The sequence below is a fragment of the Cupressus sempervirens genome, chromosome 10 (assembly GCF_028749045.1).
Source record: "Cupressus sempervirens isolate cs-2001-9-10 chromosome 10, ASM2874904v1, whole genome shotgun sequence".
Lineage (NCBI taxonomy): Eukaryota > Viridiplantae > Streptophyta > Pinopsida > Cupressales > Cupressaceae > Cupressus > Cupressus sempervirens.
Window position 1 is genome coordinate 343,775,900 of NC_143127.1, and position 21,435 is coordinate 343,797,334.

Below are 21,435 nucleotides of genomic sequence, written 5' to 3' on the forward strand. Positions count from 1 at the left end.
TTTCTAAATAGGCAATTTTATGCCACCCGAGAAGGTTCTAGACATTGAAACTTAACACCTAGGGCTGACGGACCCTAACAATACATATAGAGTCAGTCAAATACATCTTTGACAATTATTTTAGATATTTTAGGTAGCCCAACATTGAAAATCCATAACTCACAAATCGTTGCTCGATTGGCTATTATAACCACTTTTTGAAAACACCAACTCCTGATCTATAGACTTGAAACTGCTCATGCACCCTTCCGTTAGTTTTTGAGGTTTTTGAACCTCATCTGGGCACTCTAAAGCCTCCAACGATGAGCTTGAACATTTTTCTGCAAATCTTTCCACTGAAAATCTGCAATAACTTCTTTCATACTTAAACTGGAGCAATGAGATTTTTATGATAGGCTTATAACTCTAAAACAAACCTTCATGTAGAAAATGAGAACATTCTGAGCTCGTATGACAAACTTACTAAAAATAGCAAATTCCCATAAATAGTAACCACCCTGTCTACTAGTCCTTATTAAAATAGAAAAGATTGAAAATAAAATATTTTTGGGTGATGCAAGATTGCTCTTACACCCAGGATGCTCCTGCATTAGACACCTGAGGTAATTTGAGAAGTGACTCCGTCACATCTCAGGTGTTCAAAGGAAAACCAAGAAGGTGATCCTTCTCTATGTCTAGCCATGATGAATCCTCAACTAGCCTCCCTTTCCATCTAACTAAGTATTCCTCATAAGTTTTGTTCTTTGTACTTTCGCCAACAAGACTATCCAGTATCTCCTCAATCTCCTTTGTAGCCAAACTAGCTGTTGGAATATTCCACTACGCTTCTGCAACTTCATCTCTATCACCTCCTTCATAATACTCTATCAAATTTGAAATACTAAATACTGGTAAAATATTCAATTCAGCAGGAAACTCCACTTCATAAGCATTTCTAGAATCATGCCTTTTCACAATCTTGCACGGTCCAAACCTTTTCATCTTCAACTTATTATATGTACCCACTGGAAAATGCTATATTCTCAAATGAACCATGACTTCATCTCCAATCAAAAATTCCTTATACCTGTTTTTCACATATGCCATACCTTTGTACTATGTATTCATCTTTATGATATGTTTCCTCACCTCCTCATGGATGTTCTGCAAATTTTCAGCAAATTATTCTGCTTCAATGCTACTTATCTCTCCTTTATCCAACTACAGTAATTCAAAAGCATTTCTAGGACTACTCCCATATACAATCTCAAATGGTGATTTACCAATACTCATGTTCACAAAATTATTATATGCAAATTCTCCTATGGTAAAATCATATCCCATCCTTTTGTCTTGTCTCCAACAAAACATCTCAACAAGTTTTCCAAACTGTGATTCACAACTTCTCTCCATCCATCAGTCTGTGGATGATGTGATGAACTAAACTTCAAATTTTTCTTCAACTTCTTTCATAGTGTACATCAGAAATACCCAACAAATTTGGTATCTCGATTTGAAACTATACTCTTTGGAAGACCATGTAGTCTCACCACTTTTCTGAAAAACAACTCCGCTACATGAACATCATTATTAGTCTTCTTGAAAAGTTGTACAAACTTCTTCACCATTTGACATTCTCTAAAACTTTGTACAAACTTCTTCATATCTTGCTACAACTTTGTTATACTTCCCACTCCTATGTTTTAAAACAAATGTATAACTTTGCAAAAACTCAACCCACTTCAAATGTCTTTAGTTCAATTTTTCTTAACTATGTAAATATTGCAAAGCTTGATGATCAGTATACCAAACAAACTCCTTAGGAAGAAGATAGTGTCTCCACTTCTTCAATGCTTGAACTATAGGATAAAATTCCTAAACATAAACAAAATATTTTCTTTTTGCATCATTCAACTTCTCACTAAAATAAGAAACAAGTCTACCTTCCTGGCTCATAAGAACTCCTATTGCGGTACCACTACCATCACAGTCTAGTCGAAACACTTTGTTAAAATTAGGAAGTGCTAAAATAGACTGCTAAATAACTTTCCATTTCAACATATTAAAACTCTTATCTACCCCTTTTCAGTCCACTTAAATTCCTTCCTATCTTTTCTCATTATTTCAGTCAAGGGTCCACAAATATTGCTTATTCCTCTTATGAACTTTTTGTAAAATTTAGCCAATCCATGAGAAGATCTTACCTTTGCTGCAATCTTTGGAATAAGCCATTCAAGGATAGCCTTCACATTCTCCAAGTCCATTTTCAGACCTTTTGCTGAGACTACAAATCCCAGGTACACCAACTCCTTTACAAAACTGCAATTCTTCAGATTTATCAACAACTTTTCTTCCCTCAACTTATCAAACACCTTTCAAATATGAATCAAGTGCTCCTACAATGTCTTATTAAAGATCAAAATATCATCTAGGTAAATAATTATAAATTTACTCAGAAACTCCTTCAGTACCTCATTCATGAGCCTCATGAAAGTGCTTCGTGCATTGGTTAGCCCAAAAGGCATGACTAACCTCTCATACAATCCTTTTATCTTGAAAGAAGTCTTCCACTCATCACCTTCTAAGATACGAATTTGATGGTATCCACTCTTCAAATCTATCATTGTGAAATAATTAGCTCCACTCAAACATTCCATAATATCATCCATCTTGGGCAATGGAAATCTATACTACATTGTGATCTTGTTGATAGCGCGAGAGTCTGTACACATTCTCCACTCACCATTCTTCTTTGGTGCTAATAGGGTTGTTACAACATATGTACTCAGACTCTCTCGAATCAACCCTTTCTACAATAACTCATGAATTTGTTTGTTCAATTCTTCATTTTCTGCTAGAGTCATTGTATGCGCTGCTTTGTTTGGAAAACTAGCTCCTGGAACCAAATCACTTTGGTGACTGATCTTCCTCATTCGGGGCAATCTATTAGGTACACTATCTGATACAATATCAAAAAACTCTCCCAACATATCTACAACTTCTACAAGTACCTTGTATACTTCTTCTTTACTATCTTTTGGAATTATAGCAAAACAAATATGCTCATGCTTCATACCTTTGTGAAACTCTTTTCCATCAATAAAACATATTTTGACAACACTACATACCTTTTCTTCGTTCTCCTTGAATGGCTTCAACTTACGTTTCACTCCATCCTTGGTCAGAGTGATGGTATTTGCTTGCCCATCATGTACAACATGCCTGTCAAATTGTCACGGCCTACCTAGTAACATATAACATATGTCCATAGGTATGACATCACAAAGTACCTAATCCTGGTAGGTTCCAATCTTGAACTTAATTGAGCACTACTCATTGACCATGTACTTGTGGTCATCTTGCACCCAAGCAATACAATATGGACGTAAATTTTTTGGTCTCTTCGGCTTCAACTTGGTTACCATCATTTCTGATACTATATTATCAGTACTTCTAAAATCAATGACCACATCACAACACTTATCTTCATATTTGCACCTTGTGCAAAACAAGCTCATTCTTTAATCAAGTTCATTCTCACCACTCAGCAGGACTCTTCTGTTAATTAAGACTTCTCCTCTTTCAGCATCTTCAGAATGTGAGGATCTTATATCTTCAATAACATGTTCAACTCTCGCCTGGCCTTCTATTCTTTGATCTGCCCTTCCTTGGCACTGGGAATATTCAAATGCTCTATGCCCTTCTTCTCCACAGTGAAATCATTTCCCACAAAAACCTCATCTTCCAGATCCTTTTCCTTTGCCTCTTCCTTTTTGATCTCTATTGTTTTGATCATGGAAATGATTCAAATTGTTTCCACTCTAGTTCTAACTACTACTTCGAGCCTCATTCTTGTTCCTTATGCCTCCTCAATACTATTCATTCGAACCAGACTCAGCTCAGCCTAAATACTTGGCCTGAACCCATGAAGATAATAGGCCACTTTCTCCTTATTAGCTTCTACATGGTCGCTTCTAATGAGAACTCAATAGAACTCTTCAGTATACTCTTGACCAGATTTTTCCGCTAGCTTCAACCCTTTCATTTTTTTCAACAGATCAAGCTCATAATCCACAGGAATGATTTCTCACTTTAGTTTAGATATCATCTAATCCCATCTAATCATTTTGTCCTTTCCCTTTCTATTTCACTCAACCTAAACCTCCTACCACTAGAGCTTTGCATACCCCTTTAATTTTGCCTTCACAAACTTGACTCTACTAGGATCATCAATATCTTCAACCTCAATGTACTCCTCTAGTTCATTGGACCAACCAATCAGCTCCTCTAAGTTAAGATATCCTGAAAAATGTGGAAAGTTCAAACTTAGGCCTTTTTCCAATCTTGGAGATGGCCCTAAAAATCCTTTCTTCCGATGGGTTTAGACCTGCCTCTACTTCGACATTTTTTTCCACTTCATCCTCATCCTCGCTTTCATCTCTTACATGAAGATTTATTCCTCTACGCATTTGTTCTTCTGATATAGGAGCATCCTAGGAGCAAGGGCAATCTTGCATCACTCAAAAATATTTTATCTTCAGCCTTTTCTATTTTAATAAGGACTAGTAGACAGGGTGGTTACTATTTATGAGAACATACTATTTTTAGTAAATTTGTCATATGAGCTTGGAATGTTCTCATTTTCTATAGGAAGGTTCATTTTAGAGTTGTAAGTCTACCATAAAAATCTCATTGCTCAAGCATTAGTATCAAAGAAGTTATTGTGAATTTTTTGGTGGGAAAAATTGTAGAAAATTCTTCAGGCTCACCGTTGGATGCATTAGAGTTCCCAGATTAGGTCCAAAAACTCAACTGAAGGGTGTGAGCACTATTTCAAGCCTGTAGATCAGGAGCTGGCATTTTCGAAAAGTGGTTATAATAGTCAATCAGAGCAACAATTTGTAAGTTATGGTCTTCAGAAGTTGTGCTACTGAAATTTCTAAAATAAGTTTTCAAAGATGTATTTGGCCGACTCTATGTGTATTGTTAGGGTCTATTGGCTTTCGGTATTAAGTTTGAGCATCTAGAACCTTTTCGGGTGGCATAAAACTACCATTTAAGAAAGGCCTAAACATTGTCTAAGATAGCTCTGGGTGACAGTTCGCAACTTGTCTTGCAGATTATTGTAATGAAGGTGCCCATGTGGGTTAGGATATTGTACTTAAGAATTTTGTAATTCCACATTTGCCACACAAATAAAAAATCCATCTTTTGTTCACACATAGGCTATTGTTTATTTGTTTCTATTATGAGTTTATGGTATTAAGGGGAGCACCCTGCATTAAGTGGTACCAGAGCTAGACTTCCTGAGTGTATGGACAGATTGTCGATTGTGAGGCAATTCACACTAGGACCATGGTTTGGGTTGAGTGTGTAGATAGATCACTGATTGTGAGGCAGTTTTCACTAGAGTTTCAGTGGAAGCACAAAAATGCCACGAAGAGAGTGTGGCAGAAGACTTGTAGGTGTTACACTTGAGGGTTTCTAAGCCCTCCAAAGGCAAATGCAACCATTAGAAGAACAAATGCGAAGAGGAATGAATCTTCTTGTGAAAGATGAAAGCCAGGATGAGGACAAAGTAGAAGAAAATCATGGAATAGAGGCAGTTCTAAACCCACAGGAAGAAAGGCTTTTGACGGCCATCTCCAACATTGGGAAAGCCCTAAGTTTGAGGTTCCCACATTAATAGGAAATCTTAACCCAGAAGAGCTGATCGATTGCATCAATGAACTAGAGGAGTACTTTGAGTATGAAGATATTGACGATCCAGATAGGGTCAAGTTTGCGAGGGAAAAACTGAAGGGACATGCAAATATCTTGATGCAAGGGACTTTCCTTAATACCATAAACTCATAACAAAAACAAAGAAACAACAAAAAATGTGAGAAAAAAATATGGACTTCTTATTATCATCGCAAATGTGGAATTACAAAATTCTCAATTACAATATGCTAACCCGAATGGGCACCTTCATTACAGAAATCTGCAAGACAGTGCTACCAACTATCACCTAGAGCTATCCTAGACAATCTCCGGGCCTTTGTTAAATAGGAAGTTTTATGCCACCTGGGAAGGTTCTACATGCTTAAACTTAATATCTAAGGCCGACAGACCCTAACAATACACATAGAGTCAGCCAAATACATCTTTGACAAATCATATTTAGAAATTTCGGTAGCCCAACTTCTAAAGGCCATAACTCACGAACCATTGCTCTAATTGGCTATTATAACCACTTTTTGGAAATGCTAGCTCTTGATCTATAGGATTTGAATTGTGCTAGCGCCCTTCCATCGAGTTTTCGGACCTCATCCGAGTACTTTAAGGACTCCAATGGTGAGCTTGAAGATTTTTCTACAAATTTTTCCACTAAAAATCTGTAATAACTTCTCTGATACTAATGCTTGAGCAATGAGATTTTCATGGTAGACGTACAACTCTAAAATGAACCTTCCTATAGAAAATGAGAGCATTTTGAGCTCGTATGACAAACATACCAAAAATAGCAAGCTCCTAGAAATAGCAACCTTCCTGTCTACTAGTCCTTATTAAGATTAAAAAAAAACTAAAAATATAAATATTTTTGGGTGATGCAAGATTGCTCATACACCCAGGGTGCTCCTGCATTAGACACCCGAGGTAATTTGAGAAGTGACCCTATCATGTCTCAGGTGGTCAGAGGAAAACCAAGATGGTTAACCTCCTCCTTTGTTAACCCTAATGAATCCTCAACTGGTCTCCCTTTCCATTTGACCAAATATTCCTCATAAGTTATGTTTCACAACTGTCTAGTATCTCCTCAATCTCCTTTGTAGTTGAACTAGTTGCTGGGATGCTCCATTGCGCTTCTGCAACTTCATCTCCATCACCTCTTTCATAATACTCTGTAAACTCTGAAATATTAAATACTAGTGAAATATTCAATTCAGCAAGCAACTCCACTTCATACGCATTTCCAAAATCATGCCTCTTCACTATCTTGCACGGTCCAAACTTCTTCATCTTCAGCTTATTATATGTACCTACTGAAAAATGCTCCTTTCTCAAATGAACCATGACTTCACCTCCAATGTGAAATTCCTTATATCTCCTTCTCATATCTGCCTTAGCCTTACACTGTGTATTCATCTTTATAATGTGCTTCCTCACCTCCTCATGGATGTTCTTCTAATGTTTAGCAAAATCTTCTGGTTCAGTACTACTTATCTCTCCATTATCCAACTTCATCAATTCAGAAACATTTATGGGACTACTCCCATATACAATCTGAAATGGTGATTTACAAGTACTCCTATTGACAGAATTATTATATGCAAATTCCACCTGTGGTAAAATCATATCCTATCCTTTTGGTTTATCTCCAACCAAGCATCTCAGCAAGTTTCCCAAACTGTGATTCACAGCTTCTATCTGTCCATCAGTCTGTGGATGATGTGATGAACTGAACTTCAAATCTGTCTTCAACCTTCTCCATAATGTATGTCAGAAATACCCAACAAATTTTGTATCTCAATCTAAAATTATACTCTTTGGCAGACCATGTAATCTCACCACTTCTCTGAAAAACAACTCTGCTACATGAACAACATCACTAGTCTTCTTGCAAGGAATAAAATGTGCCATATTTGAAAACCTATCAACCACCACAAAAATAGAATCATACCTGCACTGTGTCCTCGGTAATCCAAGAACAAAATCCATGCTGACATCCTCCCACGGCTTCTCTGGTACAGGTAATGGCTAATACAACCTTGTATTCTGCTTCACTTTCACCATCTGACATACTCGGCAACTTTGTACAATCCTTGTCACATATTGTTGTAACTATGGCCAGTAACAATTTTCAGCAACCAAAGCTATAGTTTTATCTCTGCCAAAATATTCAGCCAATCCTCCACTATGCTTCTCCTTGATGAGGTTCTCTCTCATTGAACTTCTGGGAATGCATAACTGGCTTCCTTTGAACAACATATCCTAGATCATGAAATCCAACCACTTTGTCCTGTCAATTGTAACAGGTTCTATACAAGCCTTCCATGCTTCACCAAAATCAGGATCATCTGGATACAAAGTATTGAGTTCCTTGAACCCAACCACCTTTATCTGCATTTTTGTAACCAAAAGTTGTCTTCTACTAAGAGCATCAGTAACTTTGTTAGACTTCCCACTTCTGTGTTTCAAAACAAATGTATAACTCTGGAAAAAATCAACCCACTTTAAATGCCTTTAGTTCAATTTTCCTTGACTATTCAAATATTGCAAAACTTGATGATCAGTATACAAAACAAACTCCTTGGGAAGAAGATAGTGTCTTCACTTCTTCAATTCTTGAAATATAGCATAAAATTCCTGATCATAAACAAAATATTTTATTTTTGCATCATTCAACTTTTCACTAAAATAAGCAACTAATCTAGCTTCCTGGCTCAAAATAGCTCCTATTGCAGTACCACTAGCATCACAGTCTACTTGAAATACCTTGTTAAAATCAGGAAGTGCTAAAACAGGCTACTCAGTAACTTTCTATTTCAACAGATTGAAACTCTTATTTGCTCCTACAATTCACTTAAACTCTTTCCTATCTCCTCTCATTGTTTCAATCAAGGGTCCACAAATACTGCTAAAACCTCTTATGAGCTTTCTATAAAATGTAGTCAGTCCATGAAAAGATCTTACCTTTGTCGCACTCCTTAGAGTAGGCCATTGAAGGATAGCCTTCACTTTCTCTGGGTCCATTTTCAGACCTTCTCCTAAGACTACAAATCCCAGGTACACCAACTCCTTTACAAAATTGCACTTCTTTAGGTTTATCAACAACTTTTCCTCCCTCAACTTATCAAACACCTTGCAAATATGAATCAAATGCTCCTCCAATGTCTTACTAGAAATCAAAATATCATCTAGGTAAACAATGACAAACTTACCTAGAAACTTCTTCACTACCTCATTCATGAGCCTCATGAAAGTGCTCGGTGCATTGGTTAGCCCAAAAGGCATGGCTAACCACTCATACAGTCCTTCCCTTGTCTTGAAAGCAGTCTTCTACTCATCACCTTCTCTGATACGAATCTAATGGTACCCACTCTTCAGATCTATTCAATGAATATTAGCTAGATGAAGATCTAATGATTATGATTAAGTGGAAAAACCTAAAAGATTCTAGAGGAGAGGCAAAAAAATTCTATTTAAGAGATGAACACAATGTTCATTTTTGTTGATCAAAGAAGAACATGAAAGTGGTAGCCAAGAAGATAAGCAACCATAACTATAATGTGAAGATTAAAAAAGAGAAGTGCTAAGCGTATGTGTCAGTGTCTAGATCAACTAGAAGAGAACAAAAGGGAACATAAGGAAGAAAGAGGAAAGAGATTGAGAGAAACAGATATCTGAACAAGAAAGGTAGTGCTAAACCTAACAGATCATTTCACTATTGCATTCTAACCATTGTAGTAGATAATCTCTTAGTTGAGTGGACCTAACAGTCTTATTTGTAAATCCATTGTATGGTGACATTTTGTTGAATGTTTTGTAAGTGCTTTAAATTAGGCCAATCTATAGATATTCAGGAGTGATAAGGTCTATATGATCTTTGGTGAAAATCCTCTAATAAGGTCACATTAATAATGTGTTTGTAACCATCCTAGGTTGTCTAGGAGTGGGGGAGTGATAAGAAATTGTTATGGTAATTTCTTGGTTGTGGTGGCACTTACCATGGGAATCTAAACTAACCACTTTGTTGTGGCAATGACCACCCTTCATATTACCAAATTGGCTAAGGATAAAGGGGTCTCTAAGATTTGCTTGGAGGATTACTCAATGAACATAGTTAAATACCTAAATGGTTCTTCTAGTCCCTCTTGGACTATTGATAACATCATTAGGGAATTTTTTTTACATCCTTGAGTCTATGGAAAAATATCACATAACTCATGTTTATTGTAAATCAAACATGGTGGTTGATTCAATTGCCAATAAGGTGGTGAGGTGTTACCAAATGATGATATGAATGAGAACTACAAATTTACCCAAGGATATCATATCATGCCTTGAATATGATATTATTAATGGGAAGGAAGGAGTCATTATTAACGGGAATAAAGGTACTTAGAGGTGATTGACTATTGATCACAAGACACATGAAGGTAAGAAAGGACAACATTCATAATTATTTCTTGATTCTCTCGCATGCTTTCTAAGTGTTTTTGAGAGCCGTAGTTTGTGATTATGATCAATCTTTCCATGTTAGTGTGAATTTCTTCTACTATAGCTCTTTGTTTAGCAAGAATTAAAATAAGAACATGGTGGGTCAAGGCATGAGATGAGAACCTCCAAATTCTAAAAAATGAAAATAGTGCATGACGGTTTGGGAATTATAAAAGGGGTGGCTTGACTACCTTAAAGGAGAGACTCCATGGTGGAAATCTACACGTTACTCAATTATTCCTGAGGAAATAGAATGAGGGCATGCTAAATGTTGTTGGTCAAAATATCACCCTCACTTAGGAGCTCATTTCCAAAGTGATTGGTATTCCAATCGTGGGTAGGAAATTTTACAAAGACAAAAAATTCTTCGACACCGCTATTGAGGAGTTTCCCAAAGAGCCAGCTGAGAGGGAGGCCCTCATTAAGCAAGAAGGTAAAACTTAATTTCAGCCCAATTGTATCAAGAAGCTTTGGTGTTTCATTTTGTGTGTTATTGTTTACTATGTTACTTTGGATGACATATTTCTAAAGGGTTTGTTCATACCATTTTGCCATTCTGAACCATTTTAGGCATGACATTAAGGTTTCCATTTTGTTTTATGTTTACTCTTTGATGAATACCACTATTAATGGCCCGAGGTAGAAAATTCTTATTGACCCTCCTCTCTGTAAGGACATAATCTTTCTCATTTATGAGTAAATTAAAACCCATTCAGTAGGGAAATTTATTGAGGTAGAGTGTCGAGGGAGATGATGAGGAGGTTTTGGAGGAATCTCAGGGTTTCTCTAAAATTGAAGATAGTGAGAGTATGCACTAGAAAGCTGAGGAGGTGGTGTCAAAAATAAAAGGCAAGGGAAAGAGTTCTGCCTTCAACGCCTCTGTGAAGGCTACTCTGAAGTCCCCTAAGAAAAATATTAAAGCCTTCCCGAGTAAGAAGCAAACTAAGAAGGTTGGGGATTTTGATGAGGACTATTTTGAGGAGGATGATATGGAAACTGATATTAAGGATGTTGGTTCTAGCAAGAGAAAGAAAGGGAAGGGGTAGATAAGAAGGTGAAGAAGAGTAGCTTGACCATGAAGCATCATAGGACCTCTGTGACAAAAATACAAGCCAAAGTTGTTATTTCATCTGATCAATATGATGAGGGTGGTGATGCTATGGATGCTAACATTGAAGAAGAGGGAACCGATAAAAACATTGAGCCATCAAGGAAAAAGCAAAAATGTGGGAAAGGAGATGTTGGAGTTAGAAGAACCTCAAATTCCCCTCTAAATTTCATTAAAGATCAATATGGGGATGAATCCCCTATTAAGGAGGTGGACTAGGATGTTGATATCACCAAAGCTACTTAGGACAAGGTTTCGGTTGAGGACTCCCATGCTCCTTCTAAGGGTAGGAAAATAGTGTAGAAAAAACATGAACATGAACTCAACAAGGCTTTGTATTGCCAGGAAAAAAATTGACATTATGGTTGGAGAGGTGGAGCTAGAAAAAGTGGACCTCTAGGAACTTTTTGACCCCTCTATGATTATTCTTAGTGACCATATAAAGGAGGAGAATATGGATTTTCAAGAACAGTTTATTGGGCAACTTTGGACCCATTAAGTGTTTGTTTCATCAAGTCATAGACTTGAAGGATAGGATAATTTCTCATGAGGGAAGGATTGATAGCCATAAGTATCGTAGGAGCTAATTTTAGAGTCTAGTTGACCTGTGAGAGAAAGTTAACTTTGACCCCCTTATAAACCCATTCATTTTGTCCATTTTTCATCATGCATTCACAATATCATCACGCTCAAGCACTCAAGTTTTCAAGCATTCAATCGATTCCTTCATTTAATATCATGTTGTGATGTGGAGCCTAATCAAACTCGAAGGTTTATTTGGCATGGTTTTCTCCCCATATTATTTCTACGAGGGTTTGGGGGCAGTGCCCCCAAGACAAGGTCAAGGGGCAGCGCCCCTACGGGGTTCTAGGATAGCACCCCAAGTGCACTCCCTGTTGCAGTACAAGGTGGGGTCAAGGGGCAACGCCCCCACGGTGATTTTTGGGGGCAGCGCCCCTGAAGCCAAAAGTGCCCTTATATTGTAAATGGCGTTGGCTACTATTTTTTTCCTATTGGACGACTTATTCTAGCCCTAATTGTGTAAGTAGCAAAAGTTTGTATAAAAAGGCTTAGGCTTAGGGAGTTCATAATGTAATGGTGATATTGTAGCTTCTTGTGACGGTATTGAGCTGTAAGGGATTGTGGATTGTAATCACTAGATAATAATAATATTGGACTTGTTGTTGGTGGATGTAGCCCAAGGATTGGGTGAACCACATTAAATCCTGGTGTCTTGTGTTCTCTTTTATGCGATCCACTATTTTCTGGTATTGGTTATATTTGCATGTAATTGTTATTTATGTCTGAGGTTAATCCTAACATATCAAGCATTCAATCATTCAAGCAATTGAAGGAATTTATCTACAATTCGATATTTCTCTCAATACATTCAAGGTTCTTTGTTACATCTTCTACACACATTCATCCTCATTCCTCTTGATCTAATTTAATTAGTAAAATAAGCTCATTGCATTCAATTTGAAAATTCCTACTATTGTAAGGTGAATTCATGCATGTACTATACAGTTTAGCATTTCAAATTATTTAAATTCAAGGTTAGTTTCTAAATTATGATTTCACCAAGGAAAACCCCCCATCAACAAAAAAAAAACCCTTCATCTTATAGGTTTTAGATCTTAGAAGAAATACCATATTATAGATTTAGATCCTTTTCAATATCCTTTGGAGATTCAAAAGTTGTTTTGCATTTGGAGACTACTGACCAAAGGTACACTACATCCCTACTGCCTAAAGTCGTCCTTGCTAAGAAAAATCAACTTTGTTAAATAGTTCAATAGTTTTTGGGTTCCAGATATCTTATAGTTTCAGGTTTGAGGCTGAGATTATTTGATGATTGGATTTGTACAAACATTAAAAAATCAGATTTGAAGTTCCTCATTCATAAGTTGAGTCTTTTAATTACTTTATTTTCTTTAGCATATTTACTTCATACAACTAGTGTTTTGATTTTATTTCATAGCTCATTCTGCAATAGGATTTTAAAGACTTTTGCATCTTATCTCTACTTCTATCACCACTAGATCTTAGCTTGCAAGTGTGCTCCTTTATCACTTGGTTAGCGCAAGCCTTCCTAGATCTAGTTACCTTAGAATTGGGAATGAAAGGATAAACTTCCTTGTTTCCCCTTTGACATTTTAGGGTAATGTAATGAACTTAGGTTTCCTTTCCTTGATTCAAAATTTTCCCTAAAAATCTTTGGTGAACACAACTTGTGCAGTTTCTCTTTTTAGATTTTGATTGCTTTACGTGCTCACCATATTTGGTGAGTTAGGCGAGTGACAAGTCCACTTTTGATTTGGTATTAGATTCTCCTTTGCATTCTATTTAGATTCTTTTCATTTTGGAGTTAGATTTTCTAAGCAGTTATATATCTTGCTAAAACATCTCTTACTTTTCAATTGTATGCTTTGTGATTTAGTTCATACCTTAAGAGTAGGTTCATTTTGTGTCATCTTGCATTGCTTGGTGTATGAGTTTCAACACCATAAGCCTTACCTATAGTGTTCTCGTGAAGAGAATTAATAAACTCATGGCTCCCTTTGATCTGAAATCCTCTTCTCCTCTCTTGAGGAACCTTAGTAATCTTATGGTTTCCCCTAATCATAATCCTTGCATGGGAAATGACTCTTTTGATTCATCTCATGATGAAAATGAGACTTAAAGGGTTCCTTCTGAATAAGTTTATAAGCTTTCTATCGAAATTGATAAAATGCATGATTGACTTCTTCAAGAGAATTAAAAACTTGATACAATTATTTCTTTTGATGCTCTTAATCAGTGATGTGTAATGATGAACATAGTATTAATCTTTTGTGTAGTCTTACTCACCTTTCCCATTCCAATGTTAAGCCCTTGGCTTAAGCCGCATCTAAAATAGGAATGATTACGTGTCACTTCTATTGAACTTGCCTTTCCGATTTCCACAACTGTATCTAGCATTCCTACCTATGTTTCTCCTATTGTGAATACTTGTATTAAACCATATAATCCTCCTATCACAAGTCTTTTGTTTATCCACCTATGAGTTCTCCACTAGCTTCATTACCAACCTCATAGGCCTCATCCAATAATGTTCCTTACACTTATCCTAATTCTCCTATTGTGGTTTGTAGTATCCTAGCTGCAACACCTTATATTCCACATAAATCATACACTCTTCCTAATGTCTCAAATGTGTCATTTCCAACTATTTCCTCTAATGACTCCATTATCATTAGTCTTACTCAAACTATTTCTTCATTGCAACAATAACTTGCTTCCCTTACTCAATTCAAGTTCAACATGCGTACATGTGATATGGGTAGTTCTTTATCCATTGACATTATCCATATTATTTCCCCTCATCAGATTAATATGGCTCACCTTGATACTTATAAGGGTTACGGTGACTTTGAGACTCATCTAAAAACCTTCCAAGTTCTATGAAGTGACTATGCTCATGATGATAGGATTTTAGCTCCAAGTTGTTTGTTCAAACTTTTCGTGATAAAGGTTTGTAATAGTATTATTCTTTTCCACCTTATTCTATTGATTCCTTTCACAATCTTGTCAATGCTTTCATTCAATAATTTCAAAATAACATTGTTCCTAAAGTGTCTTTGGAAAACTTGATGAATTGCAAACAAGTTCCTGAGGAAAAAGTGACTACTTTCATTGGTAGATTTAAGCATTTCCATGCTCGTATTTCTTATCATGTGCTTGATACTTATATTCAGTGTATGTTTATTACTAATCTACAAAAATATATTAGAGATTAGATATTTCTTACTGATTTTACTTTTTTTTCCACGACTTTGGGCAATGCTTCGCCATGATCAATTACAAGTGAGTCTTTTGAGAGAACCTCTCTAATGGCTCCTATACCAGTTGATAAGAATGATGTCGAACATAGTCACAATAAATTTCACAAGCCTAATAACTATGTCAAGATCAATAAATCAATGAATAAAGTAGATGAACAAGTAGCTATTGCATTCAAAATAGTTGCTTTTTCTTCCTATATTTTTGGATGAATTCTAAGTTTACTTCTCTTTTTGTGTTTGCATTCAATTTTGGTAAAGTTGGTTAGTGCTAATATTATTACACTCTCTTATTTGACCACTTCTTCCTTCTACCACATCAAGTATGCACTTTGATCCTAAAACCTTTTGTTAATATCATTGTTAGCCTAACAATGATACTAAGGCATGTTATACTCTAAAACATAACATTCAAGTCCCGATTGATTCTAATGCTTTATCTGTTGATAGTCATGATAATGAAAATAGATCTATGGTGCCTCCTAATCAAAACCTTCAACTCTACACCAATCCTCTACCTCAACAAATGACTAATATGATTTCTCAACCTTTTTCTTCTTCCCCCCATATGAACATTGCTTATAATAAACTGTGGAAAGAGAATGACCGTGGTGTTAACAATATAGAATGTGTACCTCAACCTCCACCTAAACCTAAGGTTCAATATAAATCTCATGATCAACCTAAACCTAAATCTAATCATAAGCATGTTAAAGACCTTAAGATTTCATTTGATGACTTATATATTTTTTATGCTTGTGATTGTCCTCTTTATATTGTTACTAGGGTTTCTAAGTATCCTTCTCATGGTTGCCTTGTTGATCCTACTTCCATGGTTAATATGAGTTTATATTTCTAGAAGAAGGGAGCTAAAGGAATATCCTAGTTTTTCTTTATTTTGTCCAGGTAGAGGGACACTATGTTTATTCTCATCGAGTAGATTGGTCTTTGTATCTATTTATTCTTTTCTGACAGCTTCTTTTGGTCTTGATATTTTTTGTCCTTGGAACTATTCCGTTGGCTTAGGATGCTTCTTTGTATTGATAGGAAATATTTTATCTTGGGGACTTCTTTGAACATATTTTTCCTCTAAAAGTTTTAAAGGGTTTCAATACTTGTTTTTACATTAATAATAAAAATCATAAATTGTGAGGCATGATCTGGATTTTTTAAAATGTTACATTATTTCAAAGTTGTAGCTATTTTTCAATTAGTTAGGACTAAAAAGATAAGAAGTGGGTGTATATCCAACCACCTTAATCACAATAAAATGATAATATTTTTTACAATATTCTAGATATAATTTGTAGACTCGTGTATGGATGTGATACATTGGATTTTTGTTTTTTTTCCTAAGTAAATGATTTAAGTACAAATTTTCTGCTACAACTTTACTAGAATATAAAAACTCTCATACCTGACCTCCTTTACATAGCCTAAAAATCATCAAAATGATTTCTTTGATTTTTTACTTATTGTAGGCAAAACATAGAATGTAATAAATATTTTAGACTTCAAAAATATTACACCACTAAAACGTTATAGTTGTTATTCAACAACTCTATCAATCATGATTTCTTTTCAACGCTACCACTTTTTGACATATCAATGATCTTGCACAAACTTGTTGATATGACAATATAATTTCACAAAGAGGGGCTAGGAGAATGATTCTCAAATTTCCAAGAAGTGACTAAAAATAGGGCCTCAAACATATTTTCTAAGCATAATCTTATTTCATTCATATTTTTTGAAAAATATCATTTATGCTTGTATATATGATAGCTAAATATTTGAATGATTATGAAATACATCATACAAATTCAAGAAGGATATATAGTATTTGACACTCATGAACAAACCCACCTTATTAAAAGGAAATGATTGAAATGTTTCTAAAATGTTTCTAATAGATAGTATTAGAAAGCCATTGACTCAAAGGAAAGAAAGAAAAAATGTCCATTAATCATGACAAGAAAAGATCTATTAAGAATTATCAATATGGATATATTTACTATAAGGCTAAATAGATTAAATCCATTACAAACAATATAACTTAGAAATCCCTTAGACTTTAAGCTCATTTTGATGACTTCTTTTATTTTTCTCAAGGACATTTTTCTTAATAAATAAATGAACCTCAAAGTATTTGGAGTCCAATTTATAGTTAATTTAATCTCCTTTCTTATATTAAATATTACAAATAGTATTCCAAATGGGCATCACTTCATAATACCTTCTCTTAAAAAATATATCTACCTAAAGTTTTAGTTCCCCAATAGACTATCTTTGATTAATTTCATGATCATATATAGCAGATTGTTTTAAGCATAGAAACAAAGCTACTTAATATTCAAAGAACAAATTGATATCTACTCAATGAATGAAAATTCTGTAAAATTTTCTATTAAAAGGTTAATCATATTTTATTTAAGTGGTTTAATAAATAAAAAGGAATAAAGTGACCTTTCTCTATTGAAGAAAATGATTTCATAATTAGTAAAAAAAAATTGACGACGAAAACGTACCTCAATATCTAATTGTTTATTATTTGATATGTCACTCACGCTTTCGAAATACTTCTTCAAAATCATCTTCATGCTTCACAAAATAAACGATTCAAAATAATATATATTAAGATTCATGTTTATATTAATGAAAATTAAAATTATTATAATAATTTTAAAATAAAGATTTTATATTTTATAAAACCATAATAAAGATAATGAAATTGAGTTAATTATAAGATGAATAATCTATAAAATTAAAATATTATATACTCTCCTGGGCCTATAATAAATATTAATATCTGAAATAAAGCTCATTAAATAATTTGAATGGATATATCATAATTTTTAAAATATAAATAAATGCATCCCTTCATTATAAATATTTAACCACAAGATTAAGGGTTTCAAATATTGTTGTCATTAAATATTATGCATTAATAGACAATAATATCTAACAGCCATAATATATTACATGGATCTTTACTAGAGTATCTATCAACTCTTAGTACTAGGGGAAAGGAGTCAATGTGTGCACTGTGCATGAGGTCTAGTACATGCAATAGTATTGGAAAGGTTAGGGAGCTATAAGTATGCACCTAATCCCCTAGTACATATAATTTGTTATTTGAAATGTCAAACAAGAAGAAAAAGAGTAATAATTCAACCACATCATAGTAAATGTACATTCTCCGTATATATATATATATATATATGATGACGGGTGCTTCCCTTAATACCAGAAAAATATAAAGAAACAACATCAAATGTGTGAGAAAAAAAATGGACTTCTTATTTGCTGTGCAAATGCAGAATTACAAAACTCACAAGTACAATATGCTAAACCACATGGGTGCCTTCATTACAGTAATCTACAAGACTAAGTTGCGAACTACCACCCAGAGTTGTTCTAGACAATGTTTAGACCTTTCTTATATAGGCAATTTTATGCCATCCGAGAAAGGTTCTAGATGCTCAAACTTAATACCTAAGATTGACAGACCCTAACAATATATATAGAGTCGGCTAAATACATTTTTGACAAATTATTTTAGAAACTTCAATAGCCCAACTTCAGAAGGCCATAATTCTCAAATTGTTGCTATGATTGGCTACTATAACCACTTTTCGGAAACACTAGATGCCAATCTATAGACGCGGAATGGCGCAAGTGCCCTTCCATCGAGTTTTCAAACTTCATATGGGCACTCTAAGGCCTACAATGGTGAGCTTGAAGATTTTTCTACAAATGTTTCTACCAAAAATCTGCAATAATTTCTATGATACTTAAGATGGAGAAATGAGATTTTTATGGTAGGCTTATAATTCCAAAATGAACCTTCATGTAGTAAATGAGAATATTCTGAGCTTGTATGAAAAACTCACTAAAAATAGCAAGTTCTCATAAATAGTAACCACCCTATCTACTAGTCCTTATTAAATAGAAAGACTGAAAATAAAATATTTTTGTGTGATGCAAGATTGCTCTTACACCCAGGATGCTCTTGCATTGACACCCACAGTAATTTGAGAAGTGACTTCATCATGTCTTAGGTTCTCAAAGGAAAACAACGACAATTAACCTCCTCCCTTGCTAGCCATGATGAATCCTCTACTGGCCTCCCTTTCCATTTGACCAGGTGTTCCTCATAAGTTTTGTTCCTTGTACTTTTACCAACATGACTGTCCAGTATCTCCTCAATCTCCTTTGTAGCCCAACTAGCTATTGGAATACTCCACTGTGCTTTTGTAACTTCATCTCCATCACCTCCTTCATAATACTCTCTCGAATATGAAATGTTAAATATTAGTGAAATATTCAATTCAGTAGGCAACTCCACTTTATAAGCATTTCCATGACTTCATCTCCAATCTGAAATTTCTTATACCTCCTTTTCACAACTACCTTAGCCTTATACTATGCATTCATCTTTATGATGTGCTTCCTCACCTCCTCATGGATGTTCCTCAAATGTTCAACAAATTCTTCTACTTCAACACTACATATCTCTCCTTTATCCAACTACCACAATTTTTGAAGCATTTCTGGGACTACTCCCATATACAATTTCAAATGGTGTTCTACCAGTACTCCTGTTGACAGAATTATTATATGCGAATTCTGCCTATAGAAAAATCATATCCCATCCTTTTGGCTTGTCTCCAACCAAACATCTCAGCAAGTTCCCCAAACTACAATTCACAACTTTTTTCTATCCATCAATCTGTGGATGATGTGATGAACTAAACTTCAAATCTATCTTCAACTTCTTCCACAATGCATGCTAGAAATACCCAACAAATTTGGTATGTCAATCTAAAACTATACTCTTTGGCAAACCATGTAGTCTTACCACTTCTCTGAAAAACAACTCTACCACATGAATAGCATCATTGGTCTTCTTGCAAGGAATAAAATGTGCCATCTTTGAAAACCTGTCAACACAACAAAAATAGAATCATGCCTAAGTTGTTTCCTCGGTAATCCAAGAACAAAATCCATGCTGACATCCTCCCACTGCTTCTTTGGTATGGGTAATGGTTGATACAATCTTGTATTCTACTTCACTCCTTTCGCCACCGGACATACTCTGCAACTTTGTACAAACTTCTTCACATCTTGCTGCAATTGTGGCCATTAATAATTCTCAGCAACCAAAGCAATGGTTTTATCTCTGCCAAAATGTCCAGCCAATCCTCCACTATGCTTCTCCTTGATGAAATTTTCTCTCATTGAACTTCTAGGAATGCACAGCTGACTTCCTTTGAACAACATACTATCATGGAACATGAAATCCAACCACTTTGTCCTGTCAAATGTAACAAGTTTTGTACAAGCCTTCCATGCTTCAATGAAATTAGGATGATCTAGATATAAAGTAACAAGTTCAACCACCTCTATCTCCATTTCTGTCAACAAAAGTTGTCTTCTATTAAGAGCATCTACAACTTTGTTATACTTCCCACTCCTGTGTTTCAAAGCAAATGTATAACTCTGCAAAAACTCAACCCACTTCAAATACCTTTGGTTTAATTTTTCTTGACTATTCAAAAATTGCAAAGCTCGATGATCAGTATACAAAACAAACTGTTTAGGGAGAAGATAGTGTCTCCACTTCTTCAATGCTTGAACTATAGCATAAATTTCTTGATCATAAATAGAATATTTTTTTTTGCATTATTCAACTTCTCACTAAAATAAGCAACAGGTCTACCTTCTTGACTCAAAATAGCTCTTATTGCAGTACCACTAGCATCATAGTCTACTTGAAACACCTTCTTAAAATCAGGAAGTGCTAAAACAAGCTGCTCAATAACTTTGCATTTCAACAAATTAAAAATCTTATCTTCTCCTTCAGTCCACTTAAAGTTTTTCCTATCCCCTCTCATTGTTTCAATGAGGAGTCCACAAATACTGCAAAAACCTCTTATGAACTTTTTGTAAAAACTAGTCTATCCATGAAAAGATCTTACCTCTATCACACTCTTTGGAGTAGGTCATTCAAGGATAGCCTTCACACTCTTTGAATCCATTTTTAGAGCTTTTTCTCAGACTACACTGCACTTCTTCAGGTTTATCGACAATGTTTCTTCCCTCAACTTATCAAACACCTTATGAATATGAATTGAATGCTCCTCCAATGTTTCACTAAAGATCATAATATCATATAGGTAAACAATAACAAACTCACCCAAAAACTCCTTCAGTACCTCATTCCTGAACCACATGAAAGTGATCGGTGCATTGGTTACCCCAAAAGGAATGACTAACCACTCATGCAGTCCTTCTTTGGTCTTGAAAGTAGTCTTCCACTCA

The 21,435-nt window shown here is 35.0% G+C and overlaps 1 protein-coding gene across 1 annotated transcript in view; it reads right to left on the reverse strand.

Moving 5' to 3' along the window:
* Nucleotides 1-21,435, reverse strand: part of LOC149533992 (MADS-box transcription factor 23-like) — a 227,032-nt gene that overhangs the window by 173,212 nt on the left and 32,385 nt on the right. The window contains exon 3 of the mRNA XM_089804891.1: nucleotides 17,640-17,712. Coding sequence (XP_089661017.1) covers nucleotides 17,640-17,712 — 73 coding nt within the window. The remainder of the gene's footprint in view (nucleotides 1-17,639; nucleotides 17,713-21,435) is intronic.